This window comes from Lepisosteus oculatus, chromosome 2 (genome assembly GCF_040954835.1).
Source record: "Lepisosteus oculatus isolate fLepOcu1 chromosome 2, fLepOcu1.hap2, whole genome shotgun sequence".
NCBI lineage: Eukaryota > Metazoa > Chordata > Actinopteri > Semionotiformes > Lepisosteidae > Lepisosteus > Lepisosteus oculatus.
Window position 1 is genome coordinate 25,444,727 of NC_090697.1, and position 19,625 is coordinate 25,464,351.

General features: G+C 36.9%; 1 protein-coding gene across 3 annotated transcripts in view; it reads left to right on the forward strand.

Moving 5' to 3' along the window:
- Nucleotides 1–19,625, forward strand: part of ldah (lipid droplet associated hydrolase) — a 113,519-nt gene that overhangs the window by 65,756 nt on the left and 28,138 nt on the right. For all 3 annotated transcript variants that reach the window (XM_069199119.1, XM_015357141.2, XM_015357145.2), the window contains exon 6: nt 17,819–18,059. In XM_069199119.1, the coding sequence (XP_069055220.1) occupies nt 17,819–18,059 (241 nt within the window). The remainder of the gene's footprint in view (nt 1–17,818; nt 18,060–19,625) is intronic.

Below are 19,625 nucleotides of genomic sequence, written 5' to 3' on the forward strand. Positions count from 1 at the left end.
TTCAGGGGGCTGCCCAGGGGTTGGTTATCATACTTAAAGGCCCTGGCATCCTGCCTGGCATTTAAATGAGATTCTGGAACTCTGTCTGGGCTGTTCTCTCTGTTTTTTCTGGGCACACAATTCAAGGCTGTGAGCCGATTCAGATCTTGTATACTTTCTGGGTTAATTAGCCTCATGCGTACTGCAGAAAAGTAGTCAAACAATGTGGTTGACTAATAAGCTGAAACTAACTGAGGTCATCACCAGTGTGTAGACAGAAACTGATATTGGTCTGTCTCAGTTACCAGCCTCAGAAAGGTGAACGGCAGTGTATTCACCTCACTGAGATATCTGTGTTTGATTAAGTTTGTTTTTTAATCTTCTTGTTATTACTTTTGTCACACTGATATGTGAAACAAATGGATATCCTCTATTTCTACAAGGAAAAAAAGAAATCCCAGGTAAAGCATTATCATAGTGAAAGTTTCTGAAAGAAAGAGTCACTTTCAAGCCAAACAATACATTGATATGAAGCATACATTTTCTTTGTTAAAATATATGTAGTTGAGGAAATCAGATATAATAATAAAATAACATTAGTAGTGTCATGTTCATACATAAAAAAGAATATCCAGCAGCACAACATGTATTAAACATAGAGGCTCTCCAGTTTCACCATGTGGATTGTTGCAGTAATAAAATTAACGTCTTTCATTACTTAAAATGTCTTTTAATACTGTAATTGAAAGGGTGGTTTCCTGGAATGCCACAGTTGAGAGTTAAAATGTGCCAAGTCTGTCTTTTATCCAGTGTAAGTTTCACACCATGTACTGTAATCATAGCTAAGCAGGCGTAATGTACCATAACAGATGAGTGATAAAAACTTAATCCTCCAGTGATAATGTGTCAAACATCCAGTGCCTCTTCGTGCTACTGTGGGATCTCAGTAATGCACTCCTAACCGTTTGACTGACACAGCGCTGTGGAGAGAGTTCAGTTTCAGCAATCCGTGAGAACTGGGAAGGACAAGAATAAAGGACACTCTGAAATGTCTAAAGTGAAGCCTGTAATTGCTGATAGCCCAAGGGTCAGCAGAAGTATGCTTAAGGAATGCGAGTCTGATCCGAAGGAGAAAGGATTTATGAAAACAATGGATGCCACTGGTTCACAGCCCTTGCTAAAGGATTGGCTGTGTAATCACCTACACTCTTAGGCAGATTGGTGTTCTTGCTTTGTTGGTGGTATAATGATTAAAGGGGCAATGCAGAAGCACTTAGTATTCACTTAAAATACTCTGCTGTCTTTTTACACACACCTTGCAAGGAGGTGAAAGGGCAAGATCAAAGATCAAGCAAAGGACATAAAATTAGAGACTAATTAAAACAAGGCCATTTTAATTGCATTTTTTCTCTTGATGAAACTTCTCTTGGTAACAAATATTTTCTGTATAAGAATGTATCATTTGATACTTACAGTATGTTCTTACTGTTCTTTTGTAGTAACCTTTGTAAAGTGAATATTAATGCAATTTTCTTAGACAAACCAGAGATATCTCTTTTTAAAGTATGTACCGTGAGATTGAGATGTCCTCCAGATGTCAGCTGCAGCTGCACAGACACCTGATTGTCTTGCAGGTGCTCATCTAGTCACAAGTCCCTGGTATACTGCTTACTGAAGGATCTATAAATTGTTTTGCTTACACTGGTCCCAGGGATATCCAGGCTTGTTCACTGCTGCTACTGTCAATCCCAGCCATATCTGGCCAGCAATGCAGTTATTTTGGGCAGGAGTGAAGAGCAGCAGTCAGGCTTCTGAATTCATTACTGGAAGCCTGGGGGTTCAGTTCCAAGGCGATGCTAGTGCTGTTGTACCTCAGCACACGGTACAGTACTTCACTCAGATTGCCTCAGCTATGTACATGAGTACAAACATATATTACTTTTCATAATTGCATCAACCAAATAAATTGTAAAAAAGGAAAACTAGAAGACTTACACCCATTTTGAAGGTTTTCAAAAATCCTGTAGTGCACCCCGAGCTGATGGCCAGTCATTAAAACTGTCACTGCAATATGGGAAGTGCTAGTGGGAAGCAGGTTTTAGAATAATGAAAGTTTCAAGCCAGTCACTGCAGTATTACTAAGACAGTGGTAGTTTTAAGTTCTGGAGCTTTCCAAACTTCCCTCCATCTTCACCCAGTACAGGATCATGTGGAAGCTAGAGCCTATTCCGGCAAGCACCAGGCAAGAGGTGGAATAAATCCTGGAATGGACACAAGTCCCCCGCTGGGCAGACAGATACAAACGCAGACACACACGCGCGCACACACACACACACACACACACCAGGGCCAGATTTTTACAGAAGCCTGTGAACTGTCCCGCTAAAACTATTTTTTTTTTATCAGAGGAGATGTTTTTTTTGTTGTAAAAACACATTTTTTGTAAACCAAGAACATGACAGGATTTTTTTCTGGAAAAAGAAGGGGCATTTCTTCTATGAAACAGAAATATATATATAAGAGATTGTTCGGGGGAAAAAAAAACAGTTGTTCCAATACAATAGGTTAACATTATTTTGCATCGAATAATACATACATAAGTTAATCGGCCATGCATTTTCTGAAGATGAATCAAATGTGATGGCTCTGTATAAGCGTATAAAGTATTGCTGCAATCTATTAGACACAATTCTGAAGCAAGTCAGAGTTTAATGAAACCTAATAAGTGGTTTCAAGTCAATAAGGACAGCGGTTTACAAGACAATAGCAGTTAGAACATTCTGAACAATATAGACGTTGTTTTTTAATATTGTGGACATTTCTGAATAAAAAGGTAGCAATTGTGGTTTATGCAGAAATCCCACTTCACCACATTAACCATATTCCCACTAGAATGATTACTACCCAATTTGGAATTTGTTAGCCCAACAGTCCTTGAACAGGAGCATAATGCATATGAAGCTGCATTTCTCCAGGCAGTTGGTGATGACTCACTGTTGGCTGGGTATTGATCACATCAACTTATTTTGAGCTTGGTTGTTCGTTGTGATTCACTGTTTAAATTGTGAGATTAAAATGTTGTCTTTGTGGCATTCTTGGGAATGGTAGTGTGTCAGATATTAATGATATCCTCACTAGAAAGATCCAATGCTTGGTGTTAATTGGCCAAATACATTTTATATCAAAGAAGTGCTACAATCTGCTTGTCACCAATAAACAGACAGAAATAGTCATTAGACATTTGTATTTATTTATGCAAGAATCCTGTTTCTGAATGTATGAATGCTCTTGGTAGTTGTACAGTTGGTACCATATTTGTAGTGTTAATTAACCAAGTAAATATCTGAGAAGGAGCACTTTGTGTGATTGGATATGCTTCTAAAAGCCGTTGATTGTTGGTGATGAAACTTGCCAGGTTTCTCTTTATCTGGTGCAGTGGTTCAGAAGAATTTTTCAAAATGTTCCTTACAATTACTGTAGGCTTCCACTGCATAGTAGTCCAGTTATAATAATTACTTTTTAAAATCTGTTCACATTTATGAGTTAAGTAGAACAGTGTTCTTAACTTTTCTCCTAACGGGACTGCAGCAATTATGCAATATCAGACAGTGATATTTGTAATGTAAAAACCCACAGAAATGGACATTGTGGGATTTTTTCCTTCTGCACTGTAAGGAACTTTGAATGAGTGTTTTTTTAAATTATTACAGATACCCCATTATATTATTTGTCATTCACTTTACTGTAAATGTGAAAACTACAGAAAGGAGGATTTGTTCACTAAATTCTCTTGATTTAATATGTGGATTTGATGTGTGCAATTATATGCTATGCAATAAAGGTATATAGATGAAGTATTATTATTGTAGAGCAACAGAGCTGGTTTTGTGGTACCTTTGCCCTGCGGTCAGTGCGACCTTTACAAAATACACGTTTATGGTTGTCATAATTGGTAGATGAGTGTTTTCATTCGTTGTAAAAACATCATCGTCTTTTCCCAAATTACTTATCCCACATTACTCATCATGCCAGACCATGCTTGGTAAGATGGAATTCCTTGGGCCACAGTCACAAAAAATAAACTTTTGAGAGATTTATTTTTGTATGTTTTTTAAAGAACCATTAACGGGAGTATTTCTGAAGTGATTTTTTTTCTGTATGTCATAAAAAAAATAAAAATTACGTCATTAAAATGCACAGCAACAGTTCAGAAAAACTGATGATAGCCAACATGTAACTCTCCAGCACAATATGAAAGAGACTTGCCAAGAGAACACTATTAAAAAAGATACAATATTATCTTCCCTCTTATTTCAGTTTTCATCAAGTTGTTGGGTCATTTAGAAGTGAAGGCCGTGAAAGCAATTCTAAGTGCAAAGTTTTTATGGCACTTTGATTCCTGAAACTGAGTTACTTGTGAACTCAAAAGAATAAAAGGCTTCTGACAGACTTTTCCATCTATGCCTTCTTTATTGCTGATTAATGGAAATTACATGTGTAGAATACACTCTGAGTGGTAATTGTACCTGAACTGGGAAAAGTGTGTATTCTTTTACATAAAGGTAAAGACAAGGAAAAAAAAACTTAAATTGCAAGGAAATAAAAAACAATGCGAGAAAGGAATCTGGACAAGTTTCTGTATGATTAATATTCTATTATGACTTAGCAATACAGAGAAGTATAAAATGTACTTGACAGTAAATCCATTAATTAGCACAAAAATGCCTACAGAAAGTTACATGCAAAGACCTTTTTACATTTATCTGTTCCTGACATTGAGTTTCACTCCAAATAATAATAGCTTGCTGTATGCAGGCAGATGTTTAGCTTGACCTGATATATTTTATATGATATACTAGACTGACAAACAAGCTGGTAATTCTCTAATTCATAATTTCACTTACCATCTTACCAGCAGAAATTAAACTCTTAACCTAATGTGCATTAAATTAGTTAAAAGAATAATGAAATGATTAGATAAAGTTTCTGTTGAAATAGCTAGGCATGACAACATCCCTTATTTTTGGCAGCTCTTGCTTCGGAAAACCGGGTGTTGCTCAACCCAAACAGGCATTGTTAGATCTTTCACAGATCTGAATTTTTAAAACAGGACTTCCAGCTATGGCAAAAATCAATTTATCACCCATCAGTGTAGGAATCCTAGAAAAACTAGAAAAAGGAAAACTTCTTTCTGTTGAACATATTGAGCAGAAAGGTCTTGATCAATTGTCAACAAAATAATTGATTGTTTTTTGGTTTTCAGGTAAGAGAGGTAAGAAAGAACATCTCTTAACATTAGCCATAGCATCATTTATAGGAGGCATTTTAAATGTTTTGACATTTCTGGTAGTATTGACATTTTAAAATATTTACTAGATCAGACATCCTGGGAGTTGGTTAGGTGTGCTGTGTTAAAAGAAAAAAACTATATATATTTTACTTCAAAAGACTAGTGTTTCCCTCTATTTGTTAATATTGACTAAATAATAACATCAACATCATTTTGAGTGCCACAAAACTAATACTGACATTGTGATAAAAGAAGACTGACACAAACTTTTTTTGGCATATTCGACTAAGAGTGTAACATTACAAAATTCTCAGGTTACAGAAAGGACAAAGGTCTGCACAACTCCAAATGGTGTGAAGCCGTGTGTCCATGGTTGTAATGTGCATTTGCAACATTGTCACAAACAAAAGATTCAGTGTCCCTGGCCCAAGCCGAGAGGTGTTCTGGTATCGTTTGCTAAGGGGTGTTTCAATGCTCATCTTCCATGGACACTAGCAGAAACTCAGTGGGAGAGTACTGTCTGAAGACTGGCCTACAGGCACATCAGCCATGCCTGCTGCAGCAGGGGTCCCTCATGAGGAATATATTACAAGGATGCTTTTGTTCTGAAGGAAATCAATTTAACCTTACTGCTGTAACACTTGTATGGCTTCAGCCCCTGTGTGTCCCAGCTATTCCCAGACAGCATTGTGTCAAGGAGTGCTTTTATCTTGCCTTAATCTGATTAAGCATGAAAAATTAGAGAAAGTCATAAAACAGGGGGAAAAAAAAGAATGTAAAGAACACTGAAGACAAACTGAAAAGTCAGCAGAGGACAGCTGTTAGGCTTTGGTATTTAAACAGAATGTTACATATTTGTTGTGTGATACATTAGCTCTAACTTCCTACCTTTTACTTCAATGCTGATTTAAATGTCTTTGTTTTAAAAATGTGGGAATTAAGTTACATGAGTGCTAACTTTTCAAGCCTAATGCAATTTTAACTTTCAACTCTTAAAGGAGACATTTGCTTGCACATAACTTTAGAAGCTTAATAATGTACAGTATGGTGCTATTTTAGGATGCACTGGAGTATTTTTAAAAGATGGACACTCAGAAATAAATATAACTTAGGCAGTTTTATTCTCACTTCATTAAAAGTGTTTCACTGGCTTATGTAGGTCTCATTCCATATGTTTCTGAATGAAACATGATGATTCTGATGATGCAGGGTGTTTGGTTTACAGAATCTAACTTTTTTTAGTCACAGTTCAGGGTGCCTGAATCACAACTGTTTCTCATTCTGATGTGAGATTTTGATGATCTCAGTTTGTGTGAGAGAATCAGGAATGCACAAATAAAAAACATTCTTATCCTGTTGTAATTTTAAGCACTGTTTCAGCTAACTGAAAACTAAGTCATACAACTAAAAGGGCATTAGTGTGCAACCTGAGCCATTAAAGGCGACCTAAACTTCTATTTGCAGTGAGTTAATACTTCCAAATGAATAGTATTTCCATCCCATCTTGTGGAATGAAAGCATATTCTGAACAGGTGTATACTGTTGGTTAAAATTTAAATAGTTTTCTTTTTGATTGTATTTTCTACCTGAAGGTTCTCTGCTTTTTAGTCGATCCACAAAAATGAGTAACAATTTGGACTGGTTATGAATAACACAGTATCTGAGAGCCAGATCTGTATGAACATAGGTGTCCTCCAGTCCGTAAACCCTTCGAGAAATAAACTGAGGCTCTGTGATTGTCCTCTGCTAGTTATAACATTCCCAATGACTCCTGAGTGACAAGTTTATTTTTTCATACTGAGATTCTTAACAGATGGGCGAATGCGTCCACAAGCTGCATTCTGCTACAAATAAACATTGTTAATGGCGCAGTGTGGGAAGTAAGTGATGTTATCGTGGGAATCAGGGTAGGATAAACTAGGACAAAGGCAGAGTGCACAGCCACGGTTTTGGAGCTAGGTGTGTAAACCAAGGGCAGGAACTGATGCGTAGGGAACTAATTAGTTTCTCGGGTAAACTAATCCCAGAGGTTAAAAGAAGAATTAAGCCACTTGCACTGTAATTTGTGGTTCCATGTAAGGAATACAGAAGGAATTTGCTGGTATCTGGTGAAATGTGGTATACTGTACTTTTCAGCTTTTTCGAAATTATTCTTATTTTTAAGTTGTTTGCAAAAGTTTGGTCATCTGACTTAAATTGCATTAGCACAGGCTTGGGCAAAGACCATAGAACATTTGGAGAGTTTTGAGGTTCCCGTTCCTCTGGAACTCATTAGTTGTTGAAGAGAAGTCTGTATTCCCCAAAACTTGTAATTCTCTGGATGACTTTAATCAAGATTTATAAAATAATAAATTTAAAGCAATCAGTTCCAGAAAACGGGCTGGAGTCCCACTTCCAGTTCTTAGGTTCCGTTTGAGAGTCAGTTGATACTGTTTATATAATATCCTTTTTTCTCACTGGGCAGTGCTCATGGTTTTTGGTATGTATTCCCAATCTACAATGCAATATTCTGTCTTAACATGCACTATATTTTAGCAAGATATACAGTAGGTATTGGTTCACAGAGACATCCGATTACTTATTAAACACATTTTTTTACCTTCTACAGAAAATAAAATGTAGTAGATGTTTAGAGACTTGACAGATACGAATACCAAATACCATCATGGTCAATTTCATTAATTAAAATGTATGTGTAATAGTTGGCATTTCTTGTCATTTTTTAATAAGCTTTTCACAAATGTTTGATCAGTTTACTACCGTTTTAATTTTCTGTTGGATCTCGAATCTCTCACAGTTCAGAATTTTCTGTGCTGAGGTCTTTGCTTTAAATCTGCCCTTTAGATAATGATATTGGACGTTTCATTTAGGCCTGCCAGACTTCTTTCTAAGGAAGAAACTTGAATCCTAACAGCTTTCGAACATAAATATCCACCCAACATCACTAAGCTCCTTACCTTTTGGGATCATTTTCTGCTCCAGTGGGATACCCTTACCCAAGCCAATTTTAATTATTTGGCACTATTACCTATTCTAACACCATGTATGATGAGAATTGTTTATAGATCTTAGGCTTATAAACACACTGCTTCGTAGACAGTAAGGTGTTTGTTTTCTTTCAGTACGCCCTTTTTAACAGTCATGCAATATGCTGTACATCTGCTGAGCTTCTGCTTTAAAGTATTTTCCAAATTACACTGGGTGTGGTATGTCTGTCCATCATGAAATCCCTAATATTGAAGTGAGCAGTTCTTACAGCTGTTTGTTTTCAGTTTCTCTGTGTTTGCCATCAATTTTATAATACCACATATAATATACTTTTGTTATATGTAGTATTATAAAAGTCATATTAACAATCTTTAAGCATATTTTTCCAGGACATTGTACAGGGGAATTTATGTTTCCTTTTGATCTGTTGTACTGGGTAATTAAATACTTCTATGAGGAGCTAAAGGACAATATTGATAGAATATGACAGTCTTTGATTTTATAAACCCAAAGTTCATTATACAGCTGGTTGCAGTACATCTTAAGTTCTTAATTGCCCAGAATATGCAGTCATCAAGTTATGTGGTTAATGAGTTAATAATATGCTGGAACAGATCAAATTTTTTAGAAGTTTTAGCTTCAGTTTCAGTGGGTTTCCAACAGGAGTTGATTTATATACAGGAGCTTGCAGCTTGCAAAATATACAGTGGACAAAATTGCATTTTAGTATTTTTCCATGGTCAATTGAATCAGCATTTAATGTTTAGTTAATAACTTTCATAACATTATCCACTTGTGAATTCTAGAATGCACACCTACACAGCAAATCGGGTAAAGAAGTGAAAAACCACTTCACTAAGTTTTGGAAGAAAGTTGGACAGCACACAATGGTAAAATTAACAATAGATCCATGGCTTCATTAATAAAAAGAAGTCAGTACTTCAAGTTAATATCTTTCCCAAAGAATGCCACCTTATACAGCACTGTGTCCAATAATGCCACTTTCTGCAGGAACCTGTTTTAGATAGAGATTTCTCTCCCAGTACTGGCCAGGCCCACTTTTCCTTAGATTCTGGGATGTGATGAGATTGGGCAATAAGGCCAGATTGCTGCCTGTTGCAAATATCTTTTATTTACAATATTGGGTGATTCACTGACCAAGTAATTGTTAAATGTCAATGGCATCCTTAATCACTAATATTTTGAATGAAAAATTCACATACCTGTATGCTGCATCGTGCAAGTGATGTTATTCAGAATCTGAAGTTATAGGTCTTCATAAAATATCTCTATCAAATTTGTCACAAAAAGCTGAAAAGTCACTGGAGTTCTTGACAAGCATCCACAAATTGGTAAAATAAGATCAGAATTTCCTTTCACCGAACATCTATAAAACTGTGCTGTAACTTTAAAATGCCTCTTAATATAATAAATGTGACTAATGGATTCTTTATATATTTCAGGACAGTAAATGTTTTGCCTATGGCAATGATGAATTGAGAATAAAATGTTTTTTTTTCCCTAAAGGTTTCCTTAAAGGCATACCTGTTATGTGTATATATAAATAATATTTTAATCCTATTTACCTTGTTGCTACAGCTGGTATTTTATTATTAAAATAACTACTAGTTTGAATTAGGCTACTTTTTGTAAACATAGTGCAGATTGCCTTAAACAAATTCCTTTTGGCTTTTTAATTAAAGAGCAGGCTGCAAGCATAGAGTCTAACATTCTAGTAAAAGTCAAGTAAAATGTATAAAATGGAATTAACAATAAACTGCAGACCACTCTACTGAGAGGGAATATTGTAGCTCTGTTTGAGAACTAACAGAATGAAGATAATCAAAGTTCCTTAGGGAACAGCTCAGGCAGTTTTTATAACCTCTATGTGCCTGTGAAATATATGAAACAGTGCAGTCAAGGTCTTTCAGGTAAAAAGGTTTATTCAGTTTTGAATATGAATGTGTTAAGCAATTATGCTATCTATAACTTTGAGTTCTATTTCATTCATTAGGAAAAAAATATATTTTTTAAATAATATAGGAAATTTGGAAATAACTTTTTTATAAGAAAAATTGTTGTGATCCTTGCATCAGACTTTCCATTTAATGTTCCACTTATTTCTAATGGCAAAAGGATCATATCCCAAAGCTACATAATTTGTTTTTCAGCTCTACTTTTGCTGTCGCTTGCTTTGTTTATCATTCATTTGCAAGTTCTTATCATGTTACAGTGTTTGAGAACCATTTTCTGTATTTTTTCTTCAAGAGAGCCATCAAGTATTTCATTTGTGAGATCAAACATTTTTTTCCTTTTTAAGTAGAGAGAAATTGCTTAGAGATTCTGTAATGACAGAATGACTGTTTGCTGTCTCTTATAACCTCTTCAAATTATAGTGAATCCCTTGAGCATTTAAGTTATTAGCTCATCCCCCATTTTTGTGATCAGAACAAAATTCCTAGCGATGAATCCACCCTACATTCATTCAGTAGAGATGTACATTATGAAAGTGTCTAAAATGGCAAACATGAACACACATTTTTTTTTACACTCGTGTGCTTTGTTAGTTCCTGTGAAGTTCATAAAGATGTTAATTCAGCCCCCTAGCTGGGTCACATATGTTTGTTATCCTCTCAAATAAAATGTTACTTATGAACACAGAGCATGTAACAACTATAAAAATGTGGAAAGTTGACTGCAACTGTAAATCATTCACAAAAACATTGTCTATCGTTTTACTTAGTTGTCCTGCCAAATGTCAGTCATGACAAGCACTACTGTGCTTGGATGAATGAAGGAGGCACTACAAGAAAAACTCACATTTCAACAGGACTGTCTTCAAAAAGATGTTAAGTGGTGGTAAATGAAATGGAAATGTATATTAATAATTTTCAAAGATATGCCAACCTGCCCAGAAATGACAGCATTAAAAATGTGGATGGCAGCAGGGATGAAGCTACAGAGACACATGAATTCGTGAAATAGTATATGAACTACAGGATGGTAGCTCCACAGAAAACTGTACTTCTTCTCTTGGTCTCAGAAAATAACCATTTCTGAGGCAAACAAGGACATTAGGTACCAGAAGCTACTGGTGGCCTTGGCTCGCCTGCGTATTAATGGCAAGCTTCAATCGCTGCAGACAAGTGGAATGTGGTGTCACACAGTTCAAACCTGGCTCAATGAGACTCGGAGTTCATCTGATGTTGAGGAACATCTAAACACCCTTGTGCTGTCTGTCATTTTGTAGCACCACAAAGCATCTGCAGAGCATTAAAATTCCTTTTTTGTCATATTTATATCCTGGGTCTTTAGAAATCGACCCTTTTATTATGACATTCGTACTTCATTTGCTTTCTTTTGGTGAGCGGCAACAAGATGCTAAATAACAGTGGGAGAAGTTTAAGCGCTCTTGTGACCTGAGCAAGGAAAAAGCTTTGTTTCCGAAGTATGCGTTCGAGGGAGAAAAAAAGATTTAGAAAAATGTTTTGTACTCTTGCATAACTTTACACATGCTGTTCTCTTAGCCCTTAGCCAAGGAGGCTTTCCTTCATAGGACTGACCACTTCCCTTGCATTCTTGCTGCATTCTTGAGCCCACTGGAGATGAACTGTTTCTCATCAAAGCTTCTGCTTCACACATCAAAAGATCACCTGCGTCCCATGTCGTGCATTCCTTCACCTCTGCAAAACTCCACCACAGGAGCTGTTAGCCAAGATATTCTTGTAAATAAGACAAAGTTATCGTAATTACTTAGGATGTTCTTTTTCTCCCTTTAATCTGTGTCTCTCCAGACCCTTTTTTCATTTCTCAAACATGTCATCCCCCCACCCCCCCACACACGCGCACACACACATCGGCTTAGCCATTTACTGTGCCCTTTACAGATTTTTTCAGCATTTCTATATTTTTTAAACGTACTTCTGTAGACATGCAAGCCTGCATAGAATTGACAGCATTTAAAAAAGTGGATGGCAGCAGGGATGAAGCTATACAGATGCATGGATTTGTGAAACAGTTCATGTCCTACAAGAACGTTGCCTCACATAAAAGTCAACTGCTCCTTCTGGTCTCAGAAAACATTCGTTTTTGAGGCAGACATTCATTTGGAACATTTTTTTAATGTATTTATTTATGTAAAGCTGCTAGTTGTCCATAAGAGAGGGATGAAAGTAGGGACTGTTCCCAGCTCCTTGTTCTTCATGTGTGAACTTCTGCGGGTCATCTAAGCCTAGTCAGTTAGGACTGTGTTAGAGCATTTTAATTCCTTCTCTCTTCTCTGAGTTCAATTTTGGGTCACATTGGCCCGGAGTCTATCCCAGGATGCATTGAGCACAAGGCCAGAAACACCCTGGACGGGATGGAAGACCATTGCAGGGCAAACACAGACGCAAACAAGCACACACTCTCACCCGGCCAATTTTACCAGAAGCCAGTTAATCTACGAGCATGTCAGGACTACAGGAGGAAACCCATGTGAACATGGGAAGAACAATGCAAAATTCACACAGATAGCAACCCAAGGAATTGCAAGACGGCAGTCCTAACTTTGCTGCCTTAAAATTGTAATGTTTTAGTTTAAAATTTTTACATGAATAGTGCACCTCTATACCTCTTAAACTGCTCATTATTCCAGCCCTGTAAAAAGGTGCAGTGCTCATTCATTCTCTTCCTCGTCTTGTATATAGCATTTTACTAGGCATGGCTGGGTATAGCTAATTAGGTCTCTGCCAGTCCCCTGTGGACTGAAGTGGGCAATCGATGGTGATGGGGCACATGGGCTGTAGTTCAAAACATCTGCAGAAGGGCGAGTCCTTAACTGTGGTAAGTAAGAGACCGCACCTACCATGTGATGTACAAATGTTGTTTACTAAAGTTCAAAATTTGCACTGTGAAACCAGGTAGATCTATAGATGTGTCAGTGACCAGGTTCTTGTTTGCTACAGTTTACGTATAATTGAGTTTCTACCCTTTCTGCATCCATTTTACTAACACAGTGGTTCTTAACCCTGGTCCTGGAGAAACACAAGGTAAACCTTCCTGGGTATTGAGAGTTGTTTAGTCAGCATTAAGGAAGAAAAGTCCATCTAAGGATAGATTGGGGCCAGTATGATTAAAACAGAGTGGCATGATGGAGCAGATCTTAGCATTGCTGTCTTGGTGCACCAGGGTCCTGGGTTGAATTCTGCATTTGGAGTGCTATCTGCATGGAGTTTGTATGTTCTCCTTGAGTTCTAGTTTCCTCCAGGTGCTCCAGTTTCCTTCCTCATTCCCAAGACATACTGGTAGTTTAATTGGATTCTGGGAAAATTAACCCTACCTGTGAGTGTGAGCATGTGTGTGTTTGTGTTTGTGTCTGTGTCTGTGTCTGTTTGCCCTGAGATGGACTAGCGTCCCATCCAACGTGTATCCTGTCTTGTACATTGAATAAAGGGGATAGGCTTCAGTTCCCCTGCGACCCCAAATTGGAAGAGTGGTTAGAAAATGGGTGGATGACTGAAATAGGGTATTTTTTTAACTAAGGACCGATTGCAAAAACAGTTAAGCAAGCAAGCTGATTAATTAAGACATGAGTTAGCACCGGTGGTTTAATAGCTCGGCTGGAATGAAAACCAGCAGGTACTGTGGTCCCCACTAAGATGACTGCATAGCTGTGTGTTCCTAGAAAGCTTGTGGATGTCAAGCGTAACTCTGGATGATTGGCTATGTCCTGATGTACCAGGAGTTCAGGGTAAGAGTTGATCTGTTTATGAAGAGGGTGGGTATGTACATTGTCTCTTTTAGCAAGGGCACTGTGCTCTGTTGCCCACACTGTTGCTCATTTTTTGTATCTCAGGAGAAGAGTGAAATATGCACCGTAATACCTCATTCTTTTTGATCTGTGTAATTACACACCTAGACATTGCCTTGCATAAAATGTTGACAAGCTTTTACTGTCTCGTTTTTTAATTTATGCAATACATTTGCTCGCATTCAATTGAAGGTGGTAATGTTAGTTTCTTCTGAGAGGTCAGGCATATACAGTAGGTTTAGCGTTATCTACATTGTTGTTTGAAAGCAGTCAGGATGATGCCTCAAGGTGTCCACTTTGATGAGCGAATAACATAGGAAAGTCTTGTCTGCTTTATTGTCTATGGTACCTTGGATGCCTTTTCGGCACAGCTGTGTTAATAGAGCATATATCCCTGACCTCACAGATTTTGTTTGCAAGTTCTAACATGCAACCTGAAAGAGAAATTTTGATTAATGTGACTTTCTGTCAGATTTGCACTGTAGATCACCATTAAGTGCATTATTATGTTATCTTTGAAAAATGTGGTCGGTTTCACCTGACAGATGATGGGTTTTCTTTCTGCAAGGGCAAAAACATGAAAAATAAAAGTCCGCTACGGCAGCTCACTGAAATACATCAATGTAAGTGTGAGACTTGACAGGTAAACAACTGCTGTTCTTTCATTTCCATTGAAGGGAGCATGCGTTAAGTGTAGTATTGCACAGAGATGATAAAATTAGTATATGACTAAAAATAGCTGTTTAGAATTATTATTTTATCCATTGTGATCTAGTTCTAGCTCACTGTATTTTTGTTTTTGTGCTGTCTATCCTTCACTGTCCAACGTTTTTGCACAAAATTTTATGTGGAACAAATGATTTCAGCAGCCCGATGTCCTGTAGTTGTTTAATATTTCCTAAGTGAAATTAAACAAAGCGGGTGTAATTTAGTAGGGCTGGCTGTTTTCCTCTAGAAGAATATCATTTTCTTGAACCTTTTAGGTTAGAAGGTAAGGTACTGTATATCTCAAAGCTTAAGTAATACTCTTTACTTCCTCTTCCTTTACTGTGCTGTTCTAAATCATAATATCCTAATTTAGTGAATGCATAATAGAGAAGGCCCTGTGAATGTTTAATTAGCCTGAAAATAACCAATGAAATAAAGTTTCCTTTCTTGATATTACACAGATTGGACAAACTATGAACTTTTTTTTAATTTGTATGTGGTGACACTTAAAACTTTAAACTTCATGAGTTAAAGACACCTCATTATGCTCTAATGATTAACGAACTGCAGGGGGATATTTCCTTGATGTCTCGTGCAGTTGTGTGCTGCTGCAGTATAGTCCAGACATTGGCATGTACAATATGCACCTTTAGTTCCATCTTTTCTTTTACCAACCATCATTTCCAGCCCTCTGCAGCCAATATCAGCAGTCCAAATCCATGGATCAATTTCACCAAAATGGAACCAAAAAGCCACTTAATGGCCAGCTCAGATACTGTGAAAATAAGAATATAAGGAAGTTTATGAATGAGAGGATGCCATTTGGCCCATCTAGCCCATCTTATTTAATAGTAGTTAATTGATCCAGGGGTCTCATTCAGCCATTTCTTGAAAGAAGCCAGGTATTGGCTTCAACAGCTTGGATTGAGAGCTTGTTCCATACTCCAACAGATGTTTTGGTAAAGAAGTGCCTGCTGTTCTTGTTTTTAAATAGAGATTAACTATAAACTACCAAATAAACTGGATGGGCCGAATGGCCTCTTCACACTTGTGTTCTTATGTTCCATAGAAATTGAAGATCAACCTGTTACATGTAAGGCAGGGAAAAAGAAGATATATATTTTTGTTTGTTAAAAGATGACAGTATTTGTTCTGAGTTTAATACACAATGAATAACATTTGGGGAATACTTGTCTCTGGAAGACTGTTTATAAACCTTTATAAAGAAAAAAATCAGAGTCTTCAGTAACTTAATTTGGATTTATTTGGTTGTTAGCTTTGTTCTTCACATATTTAATGGCTTGGGTGCCCCTTAAGATAATTATTTTGAAGATCCTTACTCATTATGTTATTTATGTAATTTCACCACTGCCTTAGAAGGTGTCAGTTTGAGAATGAGAAAACACCGAGATTTTTCAGAAAACATCAAGTCAGAGGAGGGTAAGGAAGGCCAACAGAGTACTTGTGCCAGATATAAATTTGGAAAATAAGAAGCCATAATCCCAAGACCAGCCCTCCAGCTGTTGTAAGTGAACTTAAAAGTAACGGGCAGATTTATCACTGTCCCTGGTCCATCATTTTTTTTCACTCCTGTGCTCCCTGTTCCAGCTTGACTCTTAAACACCCCAGCTGGAAGTTGAACACACAAAAGGCAGATTAAACTGGGCCAGAACCAATCTGGACAAGTCGGATCATCGAGGAAAACATGGGAGGTGGTGTGAAGAGGCTGATAATCAGCGGAAAACTTTGCTTATGGAAATGTATCCACCCAAGGGGTTGATTGATTTAGTCCTGTCCTGTTGAAGAAGGTTACAAGAATAAATATCCAAAATTCGACACTGGCCAAGGTCATGAAGAGAAACCTATTGTAATACTGGCTTATGTGGCAGTCATCACACCTGTAATCTGATCACTGTGTTCTAGCTCGGGTGTTCACTCTGGTCCAGACCTCTGTTGGAGAAGATTCTGTACAGTTTCAGGGAAACAAAATACTTTTTCAACTTATGTGTTGTCTGCCATGGCAAAGTGCATTTTTATGGAGAATGTGTTGTATACAGTATGTATGTGGAGTACATATGTATATCTAGCTTAGTGATGCTAATAATTGTGATACTAATGTTAAGTCATAAAAGCCATCTCAAACAATAAAAATTATCAAAATTGAATTCCTGCCTCTTAGCACATACTTTTGTACACTTTTTCCCATCTCATTGGTAAATTTGTCTTGCAAGTTTATTTATAATCGTTTTTGGACAGAAACGAATTCATATTGTGATTGAAAATGTGCATGCTCTTGCTATTTCTTTTCTTCAGTTTGTTTCGTAGTAGTATTATGGTTTATAAATTTGTATTTCGGTGTAAGAAGGATTATTGTAACCTTCCAGAAACTGAATTATACGCACTTACAGACATAATAATGTTGCCACTAATTATAATGATGTATGGTCGTGTCAAAATAATTCTTGAAGAATGCTCAAGCAAAGACTAGAGGATATTCCAACAAATCTAACTGGTTGTATAATTCATGCCATTTCTTAAAATAATGAAAATATCACACACATGGGAAAGAGTTTTAAATTCTGATATCAGGTCATCCCCGAATGAAAGGTGTCATTTTATTCTTCCCTGGTAAACCTTTGTAGCTTCCTTCTCAAGTTATTACATTCAGTTCATACTGCTGTTCTTATTCTTTGCTTTGAAGGATTACCATCTCTGTATTTGTATCCTCCTGAGTCATCCCCATCAGTCAGATTCCTTTCCCAAACAGCTCCCTCTAGTGGGTTCACCAGCAATCCGGATGCACATGTCAGTAGAATTTGAGGCTTGTTTCAAATGCTGCTAAGCTACCACTCTGCAGCTACTCTGGAATCTCAAGCAGCATGTAATTACCTTTCAACTTATTAATGTATATGACAAACCATGCTTCACTTAAAGAAAAGAAGGTCTCTACATTTGAAATAGTGCTACAGACGTTCGTAATAATAGGTAAGCGTAAGCAGTTAAGCAGCATTGTGTTTCCTTGGAGGGAAAAAAACTGTGTTGCTTTTATTTCTCGTCTTCAGGTTCTAAAGTCGGTGCTCCTGTTCCCAACAATTGAACGCATGGCCCACTCCCCCCAAGGCAAGCTAATGACGCCCGTTCTCTGCAGACTGCGGTATGCCATGTATGTCCCTGTCTTCCTACTCTCATTCCTGCCCGAGAGCCTCAAAGTCTCCATGGTGAGGCTGGCGCTCCGAGGCCTGCAGTCTCTGGATGAGTCTACCATGCCGGCTTCCGTGAGCCTCTTCAGCGTGGACTGCGTAGGTAAGCTGGCTCAGACAGAGCAAGGACTTTGCACTCGCCTTCTGTTTGTGGGTAAATCAGGTGGTTGTTGCTTTGCTCTGAGGTGCTCTTACCTTATCATGTCACTGTATATACTGTATGTACAGTATATTCATTATCCTGACTGAATAGCCAAACACAGACAGTTGTGAAAATCACACCTACTGTATGGAAAAAATGAAAATGAAGTTTGTTTCCTTTATGATTTACACTAAAGAATAATATCTTGATTTGATGTCATAGGATATTAGAATTTAGGGATTGCGTTCATAGTATTGAATTAACTTTTTACATTACTCTTCTGTTTTTTGTTGTTAAACCTGCAAGAAGCCTGGAATTAGCTTAGCTTATAAACTTCACAAAAATGTACAGTAATTCGTTGCAGTACAAACGATTCCTTGCATTAATAATGCTCAATAAATGGCACTCGATGAGAAAGATATAGTGAATGTACTATATATATATGGATTGTTTAGTGTGTATATTAACATACATGTGCTGTACAGTGTATAAACTGTATAGTTTTGTTTTCAGGAGTTCCTGAAGCTAAGAATAATAGCACTAAGAAAAAGATTATAGTTACAGCAGTAGACACAGATTCAGATAGGAATTCTGGAAAGTGATGCTTTTTTATTGTATTTTATTAATACAATTCATATTTTAGCATCTACCATTTGAGTTGCTTTATATTTCTGTATATTGTCTTGGGTATGATTCTTTTTTAAATTCTACATTTGATTGTGTGTACTATACTTATTATAATATTAATTATTATAATTATTATTATGATGGAAATCATTTTTCTGCTATAATAATGAACACAGTAGTAGAAGTCTCAAGACAATAGTTATTTTGTTTTCAGTGTCAGCACAGAAAAGAGAGTGCATTTGTCAGAAATGGCTGAGCATGACAAAGAAACACGTTTTAGGATTATTTCTTCAGGCACCTTCATAATTAAATGCATTGCAGCTGTGGCACAACTACATATGTTTGTCAAAAACAGATTAGCATGTTAATTGTAAAACAAAATGTTTTTGTAAAGGAAACAGTCAATTAGACCAGTTGTTTTTCTCTGGAAAGTAGGCTGCAGATGTTTAACCAACAGACAGTGTGGTGATGGGTGTTCCTTTTCATCTAAAGTCTGATTTTGTCTCCAGTCTGTTTTCATTTTATTTCATTTTCCATCTGTTCCTTTCATTTGTTGTTCACATTTCGAAAATAATCATTAAGGCAAAGCACAAAATGCTTCAATTTTTTTCACATTCACATTGTAATTTATGTCATATATCAGTCCGTCTCGGGTGTTCCTTTGTCACTGAAATGAAAACCTTTTAGAATTACATAGTCTTTGAGGTATACTGTAAATTGTAATTTCTAACATTTTTAATGTTACCCTCTTTCTAAACATTGAAAATCTTGAATGACACTCCAAGAGGCTTATGGCATTCATGTCAGTTAATGATATGGGGGACAGCTTTCACTCTACCATAATCTACTCTGTTGCAAGTAGGAGAAACTGGAAATTGACATTTTATATGACATATTTAT